The 22,983-nt window shown below is 51.1% G+C and overlaps 1 protein-coding gene across 2 annotated transcripts in view; it reads left to right on the plus strand.

Moving 5' to 3' along the window:
• The first annotated feature begins 200 nt into the window (after positions 1-200).
• LOC147899424 (putative pentatricopeptide repeat-containing protein At5g65820) overlaps positions 201-22,983 on the plus strand; it is a 43,401-nt gene continuing 20,618 nt past the window's right edge. The window contains exon 1 of one of the 2 annotated variants that reach the window (XM_087378540.1): positions 201-541. In XM_087378540.1, coding sequence (XP_087234666.1) covers positions 384-541 — 158 coding nt within the window. In that variant the 5' untranslated portion in view covers positions 201-383. Of the gene's footprint in view, positions 1,594-22,983 lie in introns of those variants that run through there. The other variant, XM_087378539.1, reaches the window with a different exon arrangement.

Below are 22,983 nucleotides of genomic sequence, written 5' to 3' on the forward strand. Positions count from 1 at the left end.
TCTTCCAAGACATACTTACTCAGGGGTCCATCATCAATGCCGGCCTCAGCTCCACGCTGGCACTCCTCCACGCATGCGTGCCACATACAATGCGCGGTATGTGTCAAGCAGGTACGGGGACCTACACGAGAGCGAGGGGCCTCTAATAATAAGCATGGGGAAGGCTTCCACACAGCCGTTCCTGCCCTATTGCAAAAGAAGCATACACAGTGCTTTTAGACATTCCTGTAAAGTTTGGTTATGGCGAGGAAGCAGAAACTTGACAGTTTGCTGAGACATTTCTGTAGACTTTGAAGTTTGGCTATGGCGATGAAGCAGAAACTTGAGCGCCTGGCTATGTCATTGAAGCCGTAGGGAAGCACCTGTCCACAGCTACCTTAGCCATGGCTGCCACAGCAATCGGCAAACGTATCACTGCTTCTTCTTCATCGGCCATGGTCGCCACCACAATCGCTACACGAATCGCTCCTCCTTCTTCAGCAGCAGCACGAGGAGCAGCAGTGGAAGCATCATCATCCTCATCTTCATCCATGTCTTCAAGGTACACACTCAGCAGCAGATGCTTCTCCTCCCTCCGAAACTCTATGCTGTTTCTTCCTCCTGCTTGCCGCACCATCATGGAAATCCTCTACCTCCGCAACTGGGATAACTCTCTGGAAGCCGACCTCGCTAAATCTGGAGTCCCCCTCACACCTGCTCTTGTGAACGAGATGATTGCTTGCATCCCTAGTCCCAAACTGGCCTTACAGTTCTTCATCTGGTCCGGCGAGTGCATAGGTTACCCGCCCGTTTCCTCCCCTGCTTCCTACCAAATCTCTCAGTGGTGGTGTCATAAATCACACGTTCACACCTTTCTCAGCATTCTGCGAACTTTGGACCGTCCATATTTCTTTTTGTCCCCGGCCAAAGTGAATGTGCTACTTCAGGGCTATGGCTGGGCGGGTATGATTGACAGGGCATACAATACGCTCTTCAAGACCCAAGGATTTTCCAATGTGAGATCGGTCCACTGTCTTCTTCATGCCATTATCAAAGAGCACCGGTATGACATGGTTCACAAAGTCTACACGGAGATGAAGCGCTCTGGGACTCCTTTTATTATAAGTTACAACTTTTTAATCTATGGTATGTGTCTCGGTGGGCAAGTGCAAGAAGCCGATGCACTCATGCAGCAAATGGTGAGTGGTGGTTGCTTTCCAGACGTGGAAACTTACAATACTCTCGTTGGCCAACTAACTGCAGCAGGAAAACATGATCGAGCCTGGGAACTTCTACAGCAGCAGGCAAATATGACCGAGACTGGAAAATCCCATTGAAAATGATTTGGTAGATAATCTAATATCTTCCTTTCATTAGATCCCATGTTTTGGCAGGACAAGTCCTTGGTGTCAAACCTAGCTAACCTTGTTCCCAGTCACATGGCTAGGCACTAGAAGAGGTTAAAGCCTTGTTTGGACTAAATCATCGATTGTACAGTGTGATTGCAACTTTTACAATGAAATTGCAAGCAGAGCCTTCCATTGTGGATTCGGGCTGTAACTTCTGCATCTTGAGTTTTGCACTGTCTTAGAAAGCTTGGCTAATTTAAATGCATGATGCAGATGAACTTGATTCCAATATTATCCATATTTGCGCTCCTTTCCTTTTCAATAACAATCTTGTTAATTTTTTTCCTGTCACAAAACTTTGACGAGTACATTCAACGTGAGTTGTTTGATAGCTATGTGGATAAGAGACTTACGAATCATAACCAAAAATGAATTGTAGTTACTGAGACAATCTGTAGCATTCCATTAAGGTGCTATATCATTATTTGATTCATAGAAAATTCTTAGAGAGTTAGATATAAGACTTGACTTCCCTTTTGTTTCCAAAATTTAAATGGAATTTGAAGTAACATTTAAGTGATTAATTCAATAATGGGATTTGAAGTAACATTTAAGTGATTGAACACAGAGGTTCAAATAGGGTGCTGACATAAGCATTTTGGACTCCTCCTTAAGCCATTGAAGATCTCGTTTGAGAGGCACACAACAAAAGGAGAGAGCACTTTCGTGGCCTTAGATCTAGAACCAATGGAACAGCATCTCATTGTCCACATGGTGTAGGTTGTGATTGCACTTTTGTACTTATCTTTTTGTGTCCTATTATTGGACACATCTATTCAGTTTTATGGCTGCTATATCTCGCTGCCTACTTCAGATCTATGTGTGGATATTCATATGCTTGTGTGCACATATGGAGTAAGGTCTAGATTTGGGTGTGATCTCGTGGGGGTTCAAATTTTGTCCGCCGTGTTTTGTGGTTTGGTCTTGCCTAGCAAGCAAGGCTCATTAATAGTTAATCTCTAACATGGTATAGTGTCAAGGAGGTGACAATTTGGTTTCCAAGGATCCAAAGATTGACACTAATATGAATCTCAGACGAAGAGTGCTTTGTGACTTAGATCTAGACAAGTGTGCTTCAAAACAAGTAAAGGTTAGCAGAGTGAATTATTTATGAGCTTCATCTTAAGGTCCAATGGCTTCGCGGATGCGATTACCAAACATTACCCTTTTTGGAAGGTGAAGATAAGGAGCCATGCCTGGAAGTAAATAGGAGAGACAAAGATGGCAAAATTTTTTAACTACAAAGACAACCGTTGAGGCTATTGAGCTCGCTTAGCAGTTTGTTGAGTACTTGCTTAGATTATATGGATTACCTTGTGACATCGTCAGTGGATAGAGATCCGACATTCTTAGGGCACTTCTGGTAGGAAGTATTTCGAAAATTGGTAACTACTTTAAGTATGAGTTCTGCTGATCATCCTAAATTTTATGGGCTAATAGAGAGGGTAATCAGGTTTTGGAAGATATGCCTTTGGGCATGCGTCTCCAAGGGGCCATTTGATTGGGAAAAGTATATCTAAGTGGTGCCTATAATGGTGCCAAGCATACGGCTATCTTACAGTCCGTTCATGATTATGTGCATATATTAACCTAGTCTCCTGTAACTGTTGGATTCAGCTGAATGCAGCTATGCAAGAGATATTAGTGATTGCACGAGAATGTGCTCAAGATAGAGTGCGGCTTTATGCTGCTTGACAATGTTCACCATGAGAGTTTTGTGAGGGAATGCTTGTATATTTGTGAATACCGAAGAATTCAAAGACGTTACGGAGGGGGTTGGTAGAGGAGTTATCCCCTAGGTACTGTGGACCCTTCCTAATTTTGAAAAAGACTAGTGAGGTTACATCTAAGCTATAATTACCTCCACATGTAAAAGTTTATCCAAGCTTTCATGTCATAGCCGGAAACAGGTGCTAGAGGCTAGAGACAATCTTGTTTTGCCCCAAGAACTTACGGAAGTTGAGGATTACATGTGTTAAGGGCAAAAGCAGCAACAGCAAAGAGGAACTAGGGGGGGAGTCCTTAGATCATTATCATTAATACGTTGTATCTAGTTTATAGTGAGATATGAAAAGACGGAAGTTCTAGGACCAGGCGGAGAACTGAAGAGGCACGGCAACCATCACGGCAACCGTCACGGCAACCGTGAAGGAGTTATGTGTGCCGGTTAGATAAAAGAGAAGAGAGCGATCATTCGGGGGGCTCATTGATGAGGATCGGAGCAAGGATCAGTGTGATCAGAAGAGGAACATTGTTATGTATCAGAGAGTACGGTGTTGTACTGCTCGGAGAAGTGTAATACAGATATTCTATTGCATCTACCTTATTGTTTTATCATGAATGATTCTGTTGATCACTGTTCTACTCTATGAATTTTCATACGCAGTTCTGAAGTTCGATTACGCATGTAAATCTGTCGCAGTAGTGCGTTTCGAGTTAGTCTTCAGAGTAGAGAGGGCTAACACTTTGGCGACCACGGAAGATTTCCATGTTCGTCGCGGTGGATACCCCGCAGAGGTTCGATGCTCCCCATCTGTAATACTCTGATTCCTCGGTGCGTGGACTAGCGCATGAATGACGCTGGGAGTGAGCCAGGGGGAACATCGCGCTCTCCGGAACGGCCTCGGGAGCCTGCAACTCCAGTATCGGCACGTACAACCCGCGAGGAACGGCATGACAGATATGTGGCTCAACGTGATCTTCTCTTCGGCTTCTTCACGGATAGTGAGAGTAGTAGCCGCTCTGACACACCTCCGTTGATCCCAGGAGAGGAAGGTCCAGTCGTTTCCGGTGTTCAGGAGGAAGGCGAATCCTCCGGACGCAGTAGCCCGTTCGATTTAACAAGTACTCCTCCGGAAGACGAAGCGTCACCGTTGCGGAATTCCCCACCACCGAGTCCCAGGAGACGGAGGGGTGGTGTGCCTGCAGGAAGCGGAGCCCCAGGTCCGTCACCAGATCCCGGTAGGGGAGGTGGAGGCGGTGGAGGCGGAGGCGGGGGTGGAGTTTCGGCGGTAAGTAGCGCGGCTATTCCACCACTGGTACCCAGGATGACGGTGAAGTACCCCAAGTTTTCGGGACGGGATAAGGAGGATGCGGATGCACATATACTGTCATTTGAGATGGCATGGATGGTGAATACGGCTCCACCAGTGCAGGCGACAGATCTTATGAAGATGGCGACTTTCATCCCGACACTGCAGAAGCAGGCGGCAGTATGGATCGCGCAATATGGAGCTACCCATTTCGCCACGTTTGATCTACTGCGGGATGCCTTTTTGCTCCGGTTTCGGGAGGACAAGACCCGTGTTCATGTCCTGGCCAAACTGGGGAGACTGGAACAGAAGAACCAAGAAGTGGAGGCGTATGCGGCCATGTTTCGGTCGTTGATCCGCCGCCTCGATGCAGCAACTACCCCGGCAGTCCCCATCCAAAATGCTTACTTCATGGAGGGGCTGATTAAAGGATTGAAAAGGTCCCTGGCATCGTTGGATCTGGAAGCTCTTTCATTGGAAGAAGTCGTCCAAGCAGCGGTGAGGGCGGAACAAGTTCTGTTTACTTCCAAGGGAAGGAAAGGAAAAGTGAAGTATGAGGAGGCTGAGGGAGACTCCGATACCGATAATGAGGAGGAGTCGGAGCAGTCGGATGAGGAGGAGGACAAACGTTCCATGAGGCGGAAGGCTGGAAAAGCGGCAGGGAAGTTATTTCCGGAAGGATCTGCTGCCGGAGCCAAAAGCCGGGATAGTGGAATAGGGTCCTCTTCAAAAGTTCGCAAGGATACTTGGTGTAATCGGTGCCGGAATGCAGGACACTTAGCAGAGGAATGCGGTTTGAATGAGCGGTGGTGTGCGATTTGCCAAACAGCGACGCATACCACGGAGATCTGCCGCTATAACGCACGAATAGCCCCGACACCAGCGGTGGTGGCGGTAGTTGCGGCACCAGCCGCAGCACCAGCCGCGGTACCAGTCGCACCGGCGAAAAGACCTTGGCGGCCGAGAACGGCTGGAACAGGTGCAGATGAACCAGCAGGGGAACGGACGTTCCTATGTTTTTATTGCAATCAACCCGGACATCGAAAGGTAGATTGCGAATTATTTAAGCGCCACAAGGCGGAAAAGGAAGCAACCCGGGGATTCGGAGAAGGCAAGTCCGCACCAGCAATGAATGCGGTTCTGATTATCGAATGCGATGATGCCAGTCAGCAACAGGATAGCAAGGAGCCTAGTCCGAAGTCCGAAGAAGTACCGGAAGTACCGGCGGGTGTCCCTGTTGAAGGCAAAGTGGGAGGAAGTGCGAGCGGAGATGTGCTCGTGGTCACACGATCCCAGGAAAAGGTGCGGGAATACAAGGCCCAGCAAGAGAAGGGGAGACCTACGGCGTTGGACTGGCAGGCACAACAAAAGGTGCGGTCGACGGTCGGTGAATGGGTCCAGAAAACCCCAACGGTGTTACCTAGGCCGAGCGCGGAAAAGGCAGTCTCGGTGACGGAGAATGGTGCGAAGGTGGCAAGGCGCCTGCAAGGAGAGCAGCCAGAAGCGACTTGTCTACCTACCAGTCAGAAGGACAGCCTGATGACCGGCGAGGAGGGTGTTGAACCATATGATTTATGGCAGGATTTGCGGAAACAGCAAATACACATGACAATGGAGCAATTGTTAGCATTGGTACCCAATTTCCGGAGTTCTCTCATCAAACAATTGACGGAACTAGTCAGGGCGATGGAGTCGGAGATGGAAGCGGTAACAATGGAAGTGTCGTCAGACGAATCTGCAAAGCCTGCAGCGGAAGTACAGCCTCCTGTTTTTGACGAAGCGGTCCCGGTAATTTCCGTAACACTGGAGAACAGCCGTGTGGGAGGGGTGTTGCTGGACGGAGGGTCTGGGGTCAACATCCTGTCCGAACAAATGCTGGTGCCATTGGGTATCACAAAATGGGAATCAGCACCCTTCGCCGTTCGGATGGCAGACCAACGGAGAGTGCAGCCGTTAGGATTGCTCCGTGGATTGAAAATGGAGGTTTGCGGCGTGAAGTTCGAAATCGCTGCGGTGATTCTCCGGATGGAGGATATTAGCGGGTCATACCCGTTATTGCTCGGAAGACCGTGGTTGCGGCAGGCCCGTGTGAAACAAGACTGGCAATCAGACCGCATCACCATTCGGAAAGGAAAAAAGAAGCTGAAGCTCTCGGTACATACCAAACAAGGGCTGAGGACACCATTCCGACCGACGATGGCGGAAGGTATCCATATGATGGACGGAATGGGGGTCGAAGAGGAGGATGATTACTTCAGTAGGAATACGGAGCTGGTAAGCTTGTTCGAGGTCGATGTGGTTGCCGTTTTAAAGCAATATCAGCATCAGATTCCCTCGGCTATGCAGGAGTCATCCAGTTCCACGAAAGAACCAGTCGAAGGGAGTCTACCGGAAGGCACAGGAGACATGCCGGACGAAGCAGGAGTGGCGGAGGCGGAAAGAGTTTTCGAGCAGGAACTCCGTCGCTCGCGGAGGGTCAAAGAAGACGAGCTGCTGGATCTTAACCACGGGACGGAGGAGGAGCCAAAGAACGTCCGTGTCAGTGCGAAGCTCGATAAAGGATTTCGGGGAAAATTGGAGACATTGCTGAAATCCTTCAAAGACGTGTTCGCCTGGGACTACACAGATTTGCTCGGCATCGATCCCAAATTCTATCAGCACAGGATCAATCTGCAGAAGGATGCGATACCGGTTCGGCAACAACGGTATAGAATGAACCCGAACTATGCCCAGAGGGTGAAGGAGGAGCTGGACAGGCTGCTAAAGGTCGGGTTTATCTATCCGGTTGACCGTGCAACGTGGCTTTTGCCAATAGTGATTGTTCCGAAAAAAAATTTGAAGTTGCGGGTCTGTGTTGACTACAGAAAGCTTAACGCGGCGACAATCACGGATCCGTTTCCCTTGCCGTTTAATGATACTATGCTGGATACAGTGGCAGGTCACGAGATGTATTCTTTTCTGGATGGCTTCAGTGGGTATAACCAGGTGCAGATGGCACCAGAAGATCGAGAGAAAACAGCCTTCATCACGGAGTGGGGAGCATTTGCTTTCCTGGTGATGGCATTTGGGCTAAAGAATGCTCCGGCAACATTTCAACGCATGGTCCAAGAAATATTTGATGATTATTTACTAATCTTTATGCAGGTATTTCTGGACGATTTCAGTGTTTTCGGGAGTCGCGAGCAGCACCTTGAGCATCTGAAGAAATGCTTAACCCGGTGTAGGGAGGCACGGTTGTGTCTGAACCCTATGAAATGTGCATTCGCCGTGGGCAGCAGTATGCTGCTGGGTTGCATTGTCTCGGCGGAAGGCATTGCGGTAGATCCGGCGAAGGTCGAAGCGATTCGGCAGGCAAAGGTTCCTGGCAACGGTAAGCAGCTCGGGAGATTCCTAGGGCAGGTTAAATGGCACAGCCGAATGCTGCGGTATCTGGCGGATGTGGCGACACCACTGTATGACCAACTCAACAAAGTACCGGTAGTCTGGTCTCCTGCTTGTGACTTAGCTTTTCGACGGCTCAAACTGATGTTGGCGACAGCACCGGTGGTTCAGCCGCCAGATTGGACGAAGATGTTTCATGTCTTCGTGGATGCCTCGGACGTGGCTATTGGCAGTGTCCTCATGCAGGAAGCGACAAGCAAGTGGTTCCGACCGGTGTATTATGCAAGTCGCAGGTTGTCAAAAGCCGAACGGAATTACTCTACGACGGAGCGGGAAGCATTGGGGATGATTTATTCCGTAACAAAGTTTCGTCACTACCTGTTGGGGAATCGGTTCACGTTTCATGTGGATCATTCCGCCTTGTTGTATTTGGTACACAAGCCCGAGCTCACTGGAAAGTTGGCCTGGTGGATGCTGCTTTTACAGGAGTTCGACTTCACGGTGGTCCATCGACCAGGAAGTACACATGCCGTAGCGGATTACCTTTCGCGGTTGGAATCTGGCGAAGACCCGATGGGTGTGGAAGACGATTTTCCGGATGCCCAGCTGTTCGAACTGGAGGCGGTGGTACCGGCAGCTCCAAAGACGTGGTACGACGACATGTTTCACTTTGTCGACACGGGCCAGATGCGCGACGGAATGTCGCGAGACCAGCGGAAACGGCTCGCGCTCAAGAGCAGAGACTTCCGGATCATTGCTGACCAATTGTATAAGCAGGGGCTAGATGGTGTGTTGCGACGGTGTGTGTACCCACATGAGCAGGAGGTCATCCTAGAAGAGGCTCACCAAGGAATCAGCGGTGGACACTTCGCAGGAGAAGTAACCGGACGGAAGGTACTCCAAGGAGGTCTGTGGTGGCCAACATTAATGGGGGATGCGCATAGGTTCGTCAAAAGATGCGATGTGTGCCAGAGGTTGGGCCAGCCATCAGGTCGGGACCGGATGCCGCATAATCCCATACTGGCCCTCGAACCGTTCATGAAGTGGGGGCTGGACTTTGTAGGTCCGTTTTCGCCGCCGGCGAGGAGAACAGGTAACCGGTATATCCTGGTGGCGACGGATTACTGTACCAAATGGGTGGAGGCCAGAGCACTGAAGGATAATTCGGCAAAGGCTGTGGCCAGATTCCTTTATGAAGCCATTATGACACGGTACGGATGTCCGGTTGAGCTCATCACGGATCAAGGTGGGCATTTCATTAATGCGGTGTTACGGGAACTGGTTACCCGGCACCTAATCATTCATAAGAAGTCCACAGTGTATTACCCTCAGGCAAACGGACAGGCGGAGTCCTCGAATAAGGTGTTGCTAGTCATTCTGAAAAAGCTGGTCAATGAAAATCGGACAGATTGGGATGAAAAACTTTACTCCGCATTATGGGCGTTCCGGACTTCCTATAAGGTTGCGACGGGGTTCACGCCATTCAAGTTGGTTTACGGAGTTGAAGCAGTGGTCCCCATGGAATTCCTAGTACCGAGTCTGCGGATTGCAGCGGCAGAGAAATTGGGCTGGGACGAGTCCGTAGACCGGAGGATTGAACAGCTGGATCGGCTGGGTGAGGAGCGGTTCAATAGTGCGTATCTTGCACAGGTAGTCCAGGACAGACGAAAGGTCTGGGTGGACCGTCATTCAAAGAAGAAGACCTTCAAACGGAGAGATGCCGTGATATTGTTTAACACTCGGATGGGTCCGCATCCGGGTAAGCTGAAGTTACGGTGGGGAGGTCCGTATTGGGTGGTGGAGCGTTATGGTGACGGCACGTTCCGATTAGGAACAGTACAGGGGGAGCTGTTGCAGAAGCCGGTAAATGGATTTCATCTCCGACCATATACAGGGCCCATGCCACCTTACCCATTTCCGGAGATACCACCTGTGATGATCATTTCCAATGCATTTATAGCCATTTCGGTGGAGAAACCGATGATGGGGGCTATTAGTACGCACGTATGGTATCACTCACTTTATTCCGAGAAACGGTGGGAGCAAAGCTTCGTGTCGCGGAGCGAGGACGCCGCCATGCAATCTACTGAATCTTCGAAGTGGGGCTTTTATCAGGATGATGGGACACTTGATCGTTGCATGCAAACAAGGAGTTCACCAGGGCATCCAAAAGGCAATTTGGAAGCAAAAGGGGGCTTATTTCTAACTCTTTGTTTTCCAGAACTCTTCTCCCTCGCATCCCAGCTTCTCGCCGCTATGGTGGTCTTCCATCTGATCAATCCCTTACCTGTTGGGGATGAGGCTGTGCAGTCTTGGCTGACACGAACTCGTCTGGTGGAGTTCGTGGGTTTGCCATGGGCTACGACACCAGTTCATCCATTGGCGCAAGATATCTTGGCGCAGCTTGCACGCGGGCGCAAGGTCGTGGTGTATGGAAAGACTTTCACCTTGCGCAAGGAGCTGGTAGCGGCCCGGTTGCACTTGCCGGTGGATGGTCCATGCAAAGTCACGAAGCTTACAAGCAGTGCCATGGAGGCAGCTCTCGGCGCAGGTTGCAAGGGGGAATACAACATGAAGAAGCTGGATGCTTCGAAGAAGACATGCTACAAGTTTATTGCGGAGGCACTCTGGCAGAAGGTGAAAGCAGAGCTACTGGGACAGGCCCAGTTTACCTATTTCCAGAGGGCGGAGCAAGGGAAACCGGTTCCCTGGGCGAAGCTGATGGCGGACAGAATTCTGGAGGTGGCCAAGAAGCTCTTGAAGCCCACGGCAACATCCCGGATGGGGCAAGTCTTATTTCTTTTGTTCGGACCAGATGCGGAACCGGTAGTTCCAGGGTCGTATGTGGAGGTGGAGGAGTCCACAGACGATGCTTCGGACAAGGAGTCCAAGGAGGTGGAACCAGCAAGATCAACAACGGAGGGAGCTCTGACGCCAAGGAACCAGGTGACTCCGGTAGTACCTGCGGTGGAGGTTACGGCGGTAGTACCTGCGGTGGTGGTTCCGGCAGAAGTTCCACAGGGCAGCCAGAGGAGTAGGCCAGCGGTCTCAGCAACATCGAGCCGCATGGCCAGTTTATTGAAAAGAAAGTTGGCTCTTGTGCCGGAAGGAGCAATGTTGAAGAAAACCCGCCCGGAAGCGGAGGCCTTGCAAGGGGAAAGCTCAGTCCACACTCGGGAGGACAGTTCGGGGAGACAGGCATGTCAGGAGGAAACCCGTGTAGTCCCAAGGGGGAGTGGTGAGCTGCAGCTATCTCCGCCGGTGGAGACATATGATCTGGTCACGGCACGACGGTTGGCAGAGCGCTTGCTCCAATGTTTTCAGAAGGGGCAGCTGGAGGAGAATGAGGCGAAGTTGCGCCAGGAAAATGCCCGGCTGCTCGAACGCAATCAACAGCTGCAGGAGCAGTTGTTACAATTCCAACAGATGGATGCACGGCGACAGCAGGATATGGAGGAAGCAAGGACGGCGATTGTCGCCCAAACTCAAGAACACCTGCGGCTGACGGAACAATTGACGGAGAAGGCTACAACTGCGACCGCCAGGGTGCAGTTGTTGGAAGCGGAAGTGATGGGGTACCGGCAACCCTCTAGCTCTACACGCATGCTGGACGAGGCACTTTTGTTGGATTTATCGGAAGCCTTCGTCGCAGAGATGCAGGGTATTTTTCTTGATCATCAACGTCAATTGCGAGTAGAGCTGGAGCGGGCTTGCAAGCCTCTCGATCGACGGTTGGCCCGGAGGGATGAGGATGATCCGGCGGGAGGGGGCGTAGGAACAGCATTTTTACCACCAGTACCGGTGACGGAAACTGCGGCACAACTGGAGGGTGGAAGTTCTACATCGGCAAATACTCTCGGGAAGCAGACAGCGGCGGGACCGGTGGATTCTTCCGAAGGCTATGTCAAACGGATCGCCGAACTGGAAGAAGCCCTCCGAAGAGCGAAGGCCAGAGGAAAAAGACCCGAGATCGCACAGGTTCCCGCAATGAAGCCACGACCCCAAGCGGACGCAGCAGCTGCTTTTGTGGCAGCTTTTCCGGAGCCAGCGGACGGGGAATCCTTTGACGCAAGGCAATTTTTGCAGCTGCAAGAACACGTCGCGGTGGTGCAACAGCAGTGTGACGATGCCAGATCTCAGCTGTTGGCACTCAAGCTCGCCCGGAAAGAAGAGCACCATCAACATGAAGTTGAGGTGAAGAGCCTCATGGCAGATTTGCTGAAGATCAGAGCTACTACGGCAGAACAATCAACAGGTGCCCAAACCAAGGAATTGGGGCGGGTAATGAAACGACTGGATGGTGTGGCGAAGAAAGCAGATCGCAGTATGCGGGTAACCGATCTCGAACTCGCTCTATCTGTGAAGACCCGACTGCATGAAGAGGAGCTACAACAGCTGCGGAGAACGAGTCATGTTGAGAGAGCAGCTATGTTGGTCGACCTGCGGACAGCATGCCGCTATATTCATTGGATGGCGGCAGTAGCTCAGCAGGCGGGGGCGGCGGCACCACCTTTCTATGGACAGCTCCAAATTTTTGTGGATGCCCATGCTCTCAACCCGCAGCAGCTACCTTTACTTCGACCGGCGCAAGCGGCTCCGGCAGTACAAGTACTGGCGCCGGCGGCTCCAGCAGTTCCGGCGGCGGCAGCGGCAGCAACGGCGGCAGCGGACGATGACGGTGGCGACGTCGAGGATGAACCGTAGCGGAGAACTGGTGGGTTCGGATGCGGATCCGGAATCCGATTCACCGGGAGTGCCAAGTGTTAAGGGCAAAAGCAGCAACAGCAAAGAGGAACTAGGGGGGGAGTCCTTAGATCATTATCATTAATACGTTGTATCTAGTTTATAGTGAGATATGAAAAGACGGAAGTTCTAGGACCAGGCGGAGAACTGAAGAGGCACGGCAACCATCACGGCAACCGTCACGGCAACCGTGAAGGAGTTATGTGTGCCGGTTAGATAAAAGAGAAGAGAGCGATCATTCGGGGGGCTCATTGATGAGGATCGGAGCAAGGATCAGTGTGATCAGAAGAGGAACATTGTTATGTATCAGAGAGTACGGTGTTGTACTGCTCGGAGAAGTGTAATACAGATATTCTATTGCATCTACCTTATTGTTTTATCATGAATGATTCTGTCGATCACTGTTCTACTCTATGAATTTTCATACGCAGTTCTGAAGTTCGATTACGCATGTAAATCTGTCGCAGTAGTGCGTTTCGAGTTAGTCTTCAGAGTAGAGAGGGCTAACACTTTCACGGCAACCGTGAAGGAGTTATGTGTGCCGGTTAGATAAAAGAGAAGAGAGCGATCATTCGGGGGGCTCATTGATGAGGATCGGAGCAAGGATCAGTGTGATCAGAAGAGGAACATTGTTATGTATCAGAGAGTACGGTGTTGTACTGCTCGGAGAAGTGTAATACAGATATTCTATTGCATCTACCTTATTGTTTTATCATGAATGATTCTGTCGATCACTGTTCTACTCTATGAATTTTCATACGCAGTTCTGAAGTTCGATTACGCATGTAAATCTGTCGCAGTAGTGCGTTTCGAGTTAGTCTTCAGAGTAGAGAGGGCTAACACTTCACCAAAGGGCGCCTCGATTCAGTGAAGCGTTGCTTGAACTAGGCGTCTACTGAAGGGAAGTACAAAAGTGACGACTGATGGCCACGGTACTGTGTAGAGCCTCGAAACTGCTGCAGCTGGAGCCTACGAGGAGTCACCTCAGTCTGGGAACAGCAAAGAGACGCTTGGTGGCGACGAAAGAGCTCAGGAAGCCTTGGACAGCAAACAAAGAAAACGTACAGTGATCCGTACGTATCTGTACGGAAGTCCATACAGTTGTACGGACAGTACGAAAAACGGAGGCGCAAGAAGCAGATCTCGCTCGGATACCACCAAAGTGTTAGCCCTCTCTACTCTGAAGACTAACTCGAAACGCACTACTGCGACAGATTTACATGCGTAATCGAACTTCAGAACTGCGTATGAAAATTCATAGAGTAGAACAGTGATCGACAGAATCATTCATGATAAAACAATAAGGTAGATGCAATAGAATATCTGTATTACACTTCTCCGAGCAGTACAACACCGTACTCTCTGATACATAACAATGTTCCTCTTCTGATCACACTGATCCTTGCTCCGATCCTCATCAATGAGCCCCCCGAATGATCGCTCTCTTCTCTTTTATCTAACCGGCACACATAACTCCTTCACGGTTGCCGTGACGGTTGCCGTGATGGTTGCCGTGCCTCTTCAGTTCTCCGCCTGGTCCTAGAACTTCCGTCTTTTCATATCTCACTATAAACTAGATACAACGTATTAATGATAATGATCTAAGGACTCCCCCCCTAGTTCCTCTTTGCTGTTGCTGCTTTTGCCCTTAACACTTGGCACTCCCGGTGAATCGGATTCCGGATCCGCATCCGAACCCACCGGTTCTCCGCTACGGTTCATCCTCGACGTCGCCACCGTCATCGTCCGCCGCCGTCGCTGCTGCCGCTGCTGCCGCCGGAACTGCTGGAGCCGCCGGCGCCGGTACTTGTACTGCCGGAGCCGCTTGCGCCGGTCGAAGTAAAGGCTACGGTTCATCCTCGACGTCGCCACCGTCATCGTCCGCCGCCGCCGCTGCTGTCGTCGCCGCCGTCGGAACTGTTGGAGCCGCCGGCGCCGGTACTTGTACTGCCGGAGCCGCTTGCGCCGGTCGAAGTAAAGGTAGCTGCTGCGGGTTGAGAGCATGGGCATCCACAAAAATTTGGAGCTGTCCATAGAAAGGTGGTGCCGCCGCCCCCGCCTGCTGAGCTACTGCCGCCATCCGATGAATATAGCGGCATGCTGTCCGCAGGTCGACCAACATAGCTGCTCTCTCAACATGACTCGTTCTCCGCAGCTGTTGTAGCTCCTCTTCATGCAGTCGGGTCTTCGCAGATAGAGCGAGTTCGAGATCGGTTACCCGCATATTGCGATCTGCTTTCTTCGCCACACCATCCAGTCGTTTCATTACCCGCCCCAATTCCTTGGTTTGGGCACCTGTTGATTGTTCTGCCGTAGTAGCTCTGATCTTCAGCAAATCTGCCATGAGGCTCTTCACCTCAACTTCATGTTGATGGTGCTCTTCTTTCCGGCATCGTCACACTGCTGTTGCACCACCGCGACGTGTTCTTGCAACTGCAAAAATTGCCTTGCGTCAAAGGATTCCCCGTCCGCTGGCTCCGGAAAAGCTGCCACAAAAGCAGCTGCTGCGTCCGCTTGGGGTCGTGGCTTCATTGCGGGAACCTGTGCGATCTCGGGTCTTTTTCCTCTGGCCTTCGCTCTTCGAAGGGCTTCTTCCAGTTCGGCGATCCGTTTGACATAGCCTTCGGAAGAATCCACCGGTCCCGCCGCTGTCTGCTTCCCGAGAGTATTTGCCGATGTAGAACTTCCACCCTCCAGTTGTGCCGCAGTTTCCGTCACCGGTACTGGTGGTAAAAATGCTGTTCCTGCGCCCCCTCCCGCCGGATCATCCTCATCCCTCCGGGCCAACCGTCGATCGAGAGGCTTGCAAGCCCGCTCCAGCTCTACTCGCAATTGACGTTGATGATCAAGAAAAATACCCTGCATCTCTGCGACGAAGGCTTCCGATAAATCCAACAAAAGTGCCTCGTCCAGCATGCGTGTAGAGCTAGAGGGTTGCCGGTACCCCATCACTTCCGCTTCCAACAACTGCACCCTGGCGGTCGCAGTTGTAGCCTTCTCCGTCAATTGTTCCGTCAGCCGCAGGTGTTCTTGAGTTTGGGCGACAATCGCCGTCCTTGCTTCCTCCATATCCTGCTGTCGCCGTGCATCCATCTGTTGGAATTGTAACAACTGCTCCTGCAGCTGTTGATTGCGTTCGAGCAGCCGGGCATTTTCCTGGCGCAACTTCGCCTCATTCTCCTCCAGCTGTCCCTTCTGAAAACATTGGAGCAAGCGCTACGCCAACCGTCGTGCCGTGACCAGATCATATGTCTCCACCGGCGGAGATAGCTGCAGCTCACCACTCCCCCTTGGGACTACACGATTTTCCTCCTGACATGCCTGTCTCCCCGAACTGTCCTCCCGAGTGTGGACTGAGCTTTCCCCTTGCAAGGCCTCCGCTTCCGGGCGGGTTTTCTTCAACATTGCTCCTTCCGGCACAAGAGCCAACTTTCTTTTCAATAAACTGGCCATGCGGCTCGATGTTGCTGAGACCGCTGGCCTACTCCTCTGGCTGCCCTGTGGAACTTCTGCCGGAACCACCACCGCAGGTACTACCGCCGTAACCTCCACCGCAGGTACTACCGGAGTCACCTGGTTCCTTGGCGTCAGAGCTCCCTCCGTTGTTGATCTTGCTGGTTCCACCTCCTTGGACTCCTTGTCCGAAGCATCGTCTGTGGACTCCTCCACCTCCACATACGACCCTGGAACTACCGGTTCCGCATCTGGTCCGAACAAAAGAAATAAGACTTGCCCCATCCGGGATGTTGCCGTGGGCTTCAAGAGCTTCTTGGCCACCTCCAGAATTCTGTCCGCCATCAGCTTCGCCCAGGGAACCGGTTTCCCTTGCTCCGCCCTCTGGAAATAGGTAAACTGGGCCTGTCCCAGTAGCTCTGCTTTCACCTTCTGCCAGAGTGCCTCCGCAATAAACTTGTAGCATGTCTTCTTCGAAGCATCCAGCTTCTTCATGTTGTACTCCCCCTTGCAACCTGCGCCGAGAGCTACCTCCATGGCACTGCTGGTAAGCTTCGTGACTTTGCATGGACCATCCACCGGCAAGTGCAACCGGGCCGCTACCAGCTCCTTGCACAAGGTGAAAGTCTTTCCATACACCACGACCTTGCGCCCGCGTGCAAGCTGCGCCAAGATATCTTGCGCCAATGGATGAACTGGTGTCGTAGCCCATGGCAAACCCGCGAACTCCACCAGACGAGTTCGTGTCAGCCAAGACTGCACAGCCTCATCCCCAACAGGTAACGGATTGATCAGATGGAAGACCACCATAGCGGCGAGAAGCAGGGATGCGAGGGAGAAGAGTTCTGGAAAACAAAGAGTTGGAAATAAGCCCCCTTTTGCTTCCAAATTGCCTTTTGGATGCCCTGGTGAACTCCTTGTTTGCATGCAACGATCAAGTGTCCCATCATCCTGATAAAAGCCCCACTTCGAAGATTCAGTAGATTGCATGGCGGCGTCCTCGCTCCGCGACACGAAGCTTTGCTCCCACCGTTTCTCGGAATAAAGTGAGTGATACCATACGTGCGTACTAATAGCCCCCATCATCGGTTTCTCCACCGAAATGGCTATAAATGCATTGGAAATGATCATCACAGGTGGTATTTCCGGAAATGGGTAAGGTGGCATGGGCCCTGTATATGGTCGGAGACGAAATCCATTTACCGGCTTCTGCAACAGCTCCCCCTGTACTGTTCCTAATCGGAACGTGCCGTCACCATAACGCTCCACCACCCAATACGGACCTCCCCACCGTAACTTCAGCTTACCCGGATGCGGACCCATCCGAGTGTTAAACAATATCACGGCATCTCTCCGTTTGAAGGTCTTCTTCTTTGAATGACGGTCCACCCAGACCTTCCGTCTGTCCTGGACTACCTGTGCAAGATACGCACTGTTGAACCGCTCCTCACCCAGCCGATCCAGCTGTTCAATCCTCCGGTCTACGGACTCGTCCCAGCCCAATTTCTCTGCCGCTGCAATCCGCAGACTCGGTACTAGGAATTCCATGGGGACCACTGCTTCAACTCCGTAAACCAACTTGAATGGCGTGAACCCCGTCGCAACCTTATAGGAAGTCCGGAACGCCCATAATGCGGAGTAAAGTTTTTCATCCCAATCTGTCCGATTTTCATTGACCAGCTTTTTCAGAATGACTAGCAACACCTTATTCGAGGACTCCGCCTGTCCGTTTGCCTGAGGGTAATACACTGTGGACTTCTTATGAATGATTAGGTGCCGGGTAACCAGTTCCCGTAACACCGCATTAATGAAATGCCCACCTTGATCCGTGACGAGCTCAACCGGACATCCGTACCGTGTCATAATGGCTTCATAAAGGAATCTGGCCACAGCCTTTGCCGAATTATCCTTCAGTGCTCTGGCCTCCACCCATTTGGTACAGTAATCCGTCGCCACCAGGATATACCGGTTACCTGTTCTCCTCGCCGGCGGCGAAAACGGACCTACAAAGTCCAGCCCCCACTTCATGAACGGTTCGAGGGCCAGTATGGGATTATGCGGCATCCGGTCCCGACCTGATGGCTGGCCCAACCTCTGGCACACATCGCATCTTTTGACGAACCTATGCGCATCCCCCATTAATGTTGGCCACCACAGACCTCCTTGGAGTACCTTCCGTCCGGTTACTTCTCCTGCGAAGTGTCCACCGCTGATTCCTTGGTGAGCCTCTTCCAGGATGACCTTCTGCTCATGTGGGTACACACACCGTCGCAACACACCATCTAGCCCCTGCTTATACAATTGGTCAGCAATGATCCGGAAGTCTCTGCTCTTGAGCGCGAGCCGTTTTCGCTGGTCTCGCGACATTCCGTCGCGCATCTGGCCCGTGTCGACAAAGTGAAACATGTCGTCGTACCATGTCTTTGGAGCTGCCGGTACCACCGCCTCCAGTTCGAACAGCTGGGCATCCGGAAAATCGTCTTCCACACCCATCGGGTCTTCGCCAGATTCCAACCGCGAAAGGTAATCCGCTACGGCATGTGTACTTCCTGGTCGATGGACCACCGTGAAGTCGAACTCCTGTAAAAGCAGCATCCACCGGGCCAACTTTCCAGTGAGCTCGGGCTTGTGTACCAAATACAACAAGGCGGAATGATCCACATGAAACGTGAACCGATTCCCCAACAGGTAGTGACGAAACTTTGTTACGGAATAAATCATCCCCAATGCTTCCCGCTCCGTCGTAGAGTAATTCCGTTCGGCTTTTGACAACCTGCGACTTGCATAATACACCGGTCGGAACCACTTGCTAATAGAATATCTGTATTACACTTCTCCGAGCAGTACAACACCGTACTCTCTGATACATAACAATGTTCCTCTTCTGATCACACTGATCCTTGCTCCGATCCTCATCAATGAGCCCCCCGAATGATCGCTCTCTTCTCTTTTATCTAACCGGCACACATAACTCCTTCACGGTTGCCGTAACGGTTGCCGTGATGGTTGCCGTGCCTCTTCAGTTCTCCGCCTGGTCCTAGAACTTCCGTCTTTTCATATCTCACTATAAACTAGATACAACGTATTAATGATAATGATCTAAGGACTCCCCCCCTAGTTCCTCTTTGCTGTTGCTGCTTTTGCCCTTAACACTTGGCACTCCCGGTGAATCGGATTCCGGATCCGCATCCGAACCCACCGGTTCTCCGCTACGGTTCATCCTCGACGTCGCCACCGTCATCGTCCGCCGCCGCCGCTGCTGCCGCTGCCGCCGCCGGAACTGCTGGAGCCGCCGGCGCCGGTACTTGTACTGCCGGAGCCGCTTGCGCCGGTCGAAGTAAAGGTAGCTGCTGCGGGTTGAGAGCATGGGCATCCACAAAAATTTGGAGCTGTCCATAGAAAGGTGGTGCCGCCGCCCCCGCCTGCTGAGCTACTGCCGCCATCCGATGAATATAGTGGCATGCTGTCCGCAGGTCGACCAACATAGCTGCTCTCTCAACATGACTCGTTCTCCGCAGTTGTTGTAGCTCCTCTTCATGCAGTCGGGTCTTCGCAGATAGAGCGAGTTCGAGATCGGTTACCCGCATACTGCGATCTGCTTTCTTCGCCACACCATCCAGTCGTTTCATTACCCGCCCCAATTCCTTGGTTTGGGCACCTGTTGATTGTTCTGCCGTAGTAGCTCTGATCTTCAGCAAATCTGCCATGAGGCTCTTCACCTCAACTTCATGTTGATGGTGCTCTTCTTTCCGGGCGAGCTTGAGTGCCAACAGCTGAGATCTGGCATCGTCACACTGCTGTTGCACCACCGCGACGTGTTCTTGCAGCTGCAAAAATTGCCTTGCGTCAAAGGATTCCCCGTCCGCTGGCTCCGGAAAAGCTGCCACAAAAGCAGCTGCTGCGTCCGCTTGGGGTCGTGGCTTCATTGCGGGAACCTGTGCGATCTCGGGTCTTTTTCCTCTGGCCTTCGCTCTTCGGAGGGCTTCTTCCAGTTCGGCGATCCGTTTGACATAGCCTTCGGAAGAATCCACCGGTCCCGCCGCTGTCTGCTTCCCGAGAGTATTTGCCGATGTAGAACTTCCACCCTCCAGTTGTGCCGCAGTTTCCGTCACCGGTACTGGTGGTAAAAATGCTGTTCCTGCGCCCCCTCCCGCCGGATCATCCTCATCCCTCCGGGCCAACCGTCGATTGAGAGGCTTGCAAGCCCGCTCCAGCTCTACTCGCAATTGACGTTGATGATCAAGAAAAATACCCTGCATCTCTGCGACGAAGGCTTCCGATAAATCCAACAAAAGTGCCTCGTCCAGCATGCGTGTAGAGCTAGAGGGTTGCCGGTACCCCATCACTTCCGCTTCCAACAACTGCACCCTGGCGGTCGCAGTTGTAGCCTTCTCCGTCAATTGTTCCGTCAGCCGCAGGTGTTCTTGAGTTTGGGCGACAATCGCCGTCCTTGCTTCCTCCATATCCTGCTGTCGCCGTGCATCCATCTGTTGGAATTGTAACAACTGCTCCTGCAGCTGTTGATTGCGTTCGAGCAGCCGGGCATTTTCCTGGCGCAACTTCGCCTCATTCTCCTCCAGCTGCCCCTTCTGAAAACATTGGAGCAAGCGCTCCGCCAACCGTCGTGCCGTGACCAGATCATATGTCTCCACCGGCGGAGATAGCCGTGACGGTTGCCGTGATGGTTGCCGTGCCTCTTCAGTTCTCCGCCTGGTCCTAGAACTTCCGTCTTTTCATATCTCACTATAAACTAGATACAACGTATTAATGATAATGATCTAAGGACTCCCCCCCTAGTTCCTCTTTGCTGTTGCTGCTTTTGCCCTTAACAACATGAGCTTGAAAGAGAGATTGATTTCAGTAAAGGGAACTAAGGAATAAGTTAATTCTGAAGTTTAAAGTTAAGTGGAAGGATAGGTCTAAAGAAGAGTCAACTTGGGAGTCAATTGCTAGTTTGCAAAAGCAATGTCATACACTTGAAGAGGGGAAGAATGGTATGTATGTACACGCTAATCCTCTGACTAGTAGATTTAATGTGGTAGCGGGGACCTTGGGATTAAAGAAGCATGCTAATATGGGTCTAGAGGACTAGGGCAATAGCAAAGGGCTAGTTGGCTATTTTTACCCAAGGACGCTTTCCATAAAGTGGGATACTATTCTATAGTGGGCAGGGTTATTGTGAGTTCATTCTGTGTACACATGCCATTGGGTGGTGTGGTTGCATCCAAAGAAACATTTGGATGCAAGATTCTCTGAAATTCAGGATTTATTCCCACCTAACACAAAGTCACAAAGCGGGGGAATACTGACACATCCCAGCACTCCTGAAACCCCTGATCTGCAAAATAACCACACACAACATCAGAACTGAGCAGGCTGCTCACCACCCAACCGTGACATCTACGGGATGTGATCCCGAATCAGAAGATGTCCCCCCGAGCCACGAGCTGAGCTACTGGCACGAACTCCCAATCAGATCCCAACCAGCTTGGTGTCCCATACCACCAGGTGGCGCTGTGAAGCCCTGGATCTGCCACTGGGCCTTGGGCTACGCTAAGATGCAGGCGCGCGTCCGCGACACAATCCAGGATCAGACCTAGCACCTGGGAACGAGACTTGCTCCCAACTGCACACTGAGAACTGAACCCCCTGGGCCTCTTTTATAGACTCGGGCCCCGGCGCCAAAAATAGCGAAGACCTATAAATAGTTCGTACCTTGCCACTCAACCCGAGAATCAAGCCTGCCTAGCTCTAAGCCTCCCCAGGCTAACCTGAGCTAGTTCTGTGTACCTAGTACACGTCAGATACCAATCCGTGCACATGACATACTCCCCCTCCTCTAAGAACTCACTCCTGAGTTCACTAAGAAATCGGGAAATGTTCTTTGGAGGTTTTGTAATGTCTCCCATGTTGCATCCTCCTCAACACGATCCTTCCACTTAATCTTGTATTCCGTGATAGTACGATTTCGAATCTGTCTTTCACGGAATTCAAGAATAGATTCAGGTTCGTGAGGAATAAAAGTTAAATCTGTAACTTCTATAATCTCATGAGGAGAAACAATTTGATCATCTGCACCCAATACTTCTTTCAGTCTACTGACATGAAAGACTGGATGTACTTTAACATCAGGAGGCAATTCTAGTCGATATGCAACTGGTCCAATTCTTTTAATGACCTTGAATGGGCCACAGTATCTGGGGGATAATTTCGGAACCAAACCAGTACTTAGGCTCTTGGATTCCTTAGGAATTCTCAAATATACCATCGTTCCTTCAGAGAATTCTCTAGGTGAACGATGTCTATTAGCATAAAATCTGTCCCGATCTTGGGCACTTCTAATAGACTCCTTGGCAAACTGCAACATTTCCTGCATGTCTTGCAAGAAGTTCTTAGCAGCATCATTTTGAATCCCTTTTAATCCAACCATAACTGGTGACTTAGGTTGAAACCCGTACATAAGCATAAAAGGACTGTAACCTGTACTAGAATGCTTTGCACTGTTGTAAGCAAATTCAATCATGGGTAGATAATCTTCCCATGAAGACTGTCTCTTAGATACATATGCCCGAAGCATGTCTTCAACCAACTGGTTGACCTTTTCTGTACTGCCATCGGATTGTGCATGATCCGAGGAACTCATACTTAGAGTAGTTTCCAACTTCTCAAATACAAGTGTCCAGAAGTTACTTGTAAACTTTGAGTCCCTGTCACTGACTATGTCAGATGGCAAACCATACAGCTTGAACAAGTGGTCCACAAACTCGTGAGCCAACTGAACAGCTGAAATAGTTGTTCTTGTAGGTAAGAATCTAGCCATTTTTGTCAAACGGTCAACTATGACCCAAATAGAGTCATGACCCTTGCGCGTTCGAGGTAAAGCAGTAATAAAATCCATGGAAATACTTTCCCATTTATTACCTGGAATCTGTAATGGCTGTAATAAGCCCACGCTTCTAAGGCGTTCAGCCTTAGTAACCTGACAA

Source organism: Dipteris shenzhenensis, chromosome 8 (assembly GCF_047967505.1).
Source record: "Dipteris shenzhenensis isolate YYH24624 ecotype China chromosome 8, Dip_SZ_1.0, whole genome shotgun sequence".
Taxonomy (NCBI): Eukaryota; Viridiplantae; Streptophyta; class Polypodiopsida; order Gleicheniales; family Dipteridaceae; genus Dipteris; species Dipteris shenzhenensis.